Source organism: Condylura cristata, unplaced genomic scaffold, assembly GCF_000260355.1.
Source record: "Condylura cristata isolate star-nosed mole 26May11 unplaced genomic scaffold, ConCri1.0 scaffold00022, whole genome shotgun sequence".
In the NCBI taxonomy this organism is placed as follows: domain Eukaryota; kingdom Metazoa; phylum Chordata; class Mammalia; order Eulipotyphla; family Talpidae; genus Condylura; species Condylura cristata.
The window spans coordinates 36,851,575-36,852,484 of NW_004567123.1; the positions used below are offsets into that span (position 1 = coordinate 36,851,575).

Sequence of the window (910 nt, forward strand, 5' to 3'; positions counted from 1 at the left end):
GTGGCGTGGTCCTCCCGGGCCGCTCGCCGGCCGAGGAACCTCTAGGCTGAGCTGTGAGGCTGGGGACCCAGCCGCGCCGGGCCGATGCTGCTCGCGGCGGCCTCGCTGCCCTCCCGGAACCCTGCTGACCGGGGTCCACACGTCCTTCCCGCACGCCTGCGCCGTGGACTGGCCGGGGCTGGGCCTCCGTGGCCATGTGCGGGGGGTGGCGGCCGCAGCCAGGGCTGCTTCTCTCAGCAGGGAACTCGCAGTACAGCCAGCAGCAGGCGGGGTACCAGCAGGGCACGGCCCAGCAGCAGGCGGGGTACCAGCAGCAGTACCCCAACCAGCAGAGCTACCCCGGGCAGCAGCAGGGCTACGGTAAGGGCCGGCCCGGGGCGCCTCAGGAACGGCCTCCTGTCCCAGCGGCCGGCCCCTGCTGTCCGCGTGTCCTCCGACCCAGGCCACGGGGTCCCCACAGGGCGTCCTCGGGCTCGTCCCGGCCTCTGGTGCCGCTGCAGGTGCCCGCTGCAGGGCGGCCGCAGGCCAGTCCTGGCCACTTGTGCAGGGCTCTGGCCCGGCCCGAGGGGAGGGCTGCCCGCAGCTGCGCGGTCCTGACCCACACGCGGGCCTGGCTGGCCCCTCCCTCCAGCCAGGCCGCTGACCCTTGTCCCTGCCTGGGCGTCCCCCTTCCCCGGTGCCTGCCACGCGGCCCCACTGCCGGCGTCTGCCGTGGGCCCCCTCTCCTCCTCTTGGGGACGGGTCAGCCGAGAGTGCCCTCCCGGAATGGCCGCAGCCGGCCCCGTGCACGTCTGCCGAGCCTGGCGGCCGGGGCCCGGGCGACTCCCCACGTGCCCACGCCCCGCCCCCCCAGGCAGCTTCCCCTGCCGCTCGCCGGCGCTGGCCATGCACGAGGACAGCGTCTTCACCG

General features: G+C 75.8%; 1 protein-coding gene across 1 annotated transcript in view; it reads left to right on the forward strand.

The window, feature by feature from the left end:
• Positions 1 to 32: 32 nt before the first annotated feature.
• SS18L1 (synovial sarcoma translocation gene on chromosome 18-like 1) overlaps positions 33 to 910 on the forward strand; it is a 2,027-nt gene continuing 1,149 nt past the window's right edge. The window contains exon 1 of the mRNA XM_012728181.1: positions 33 to 360. Coding sequence (XP_012583635.1) covers positions 195 to 360 — 166 coding nt within the window. The 5' untranslated portion in view covers positions 33 to 194. The remainder of the gene's footprint in view (positions 361 to 910) is intronic.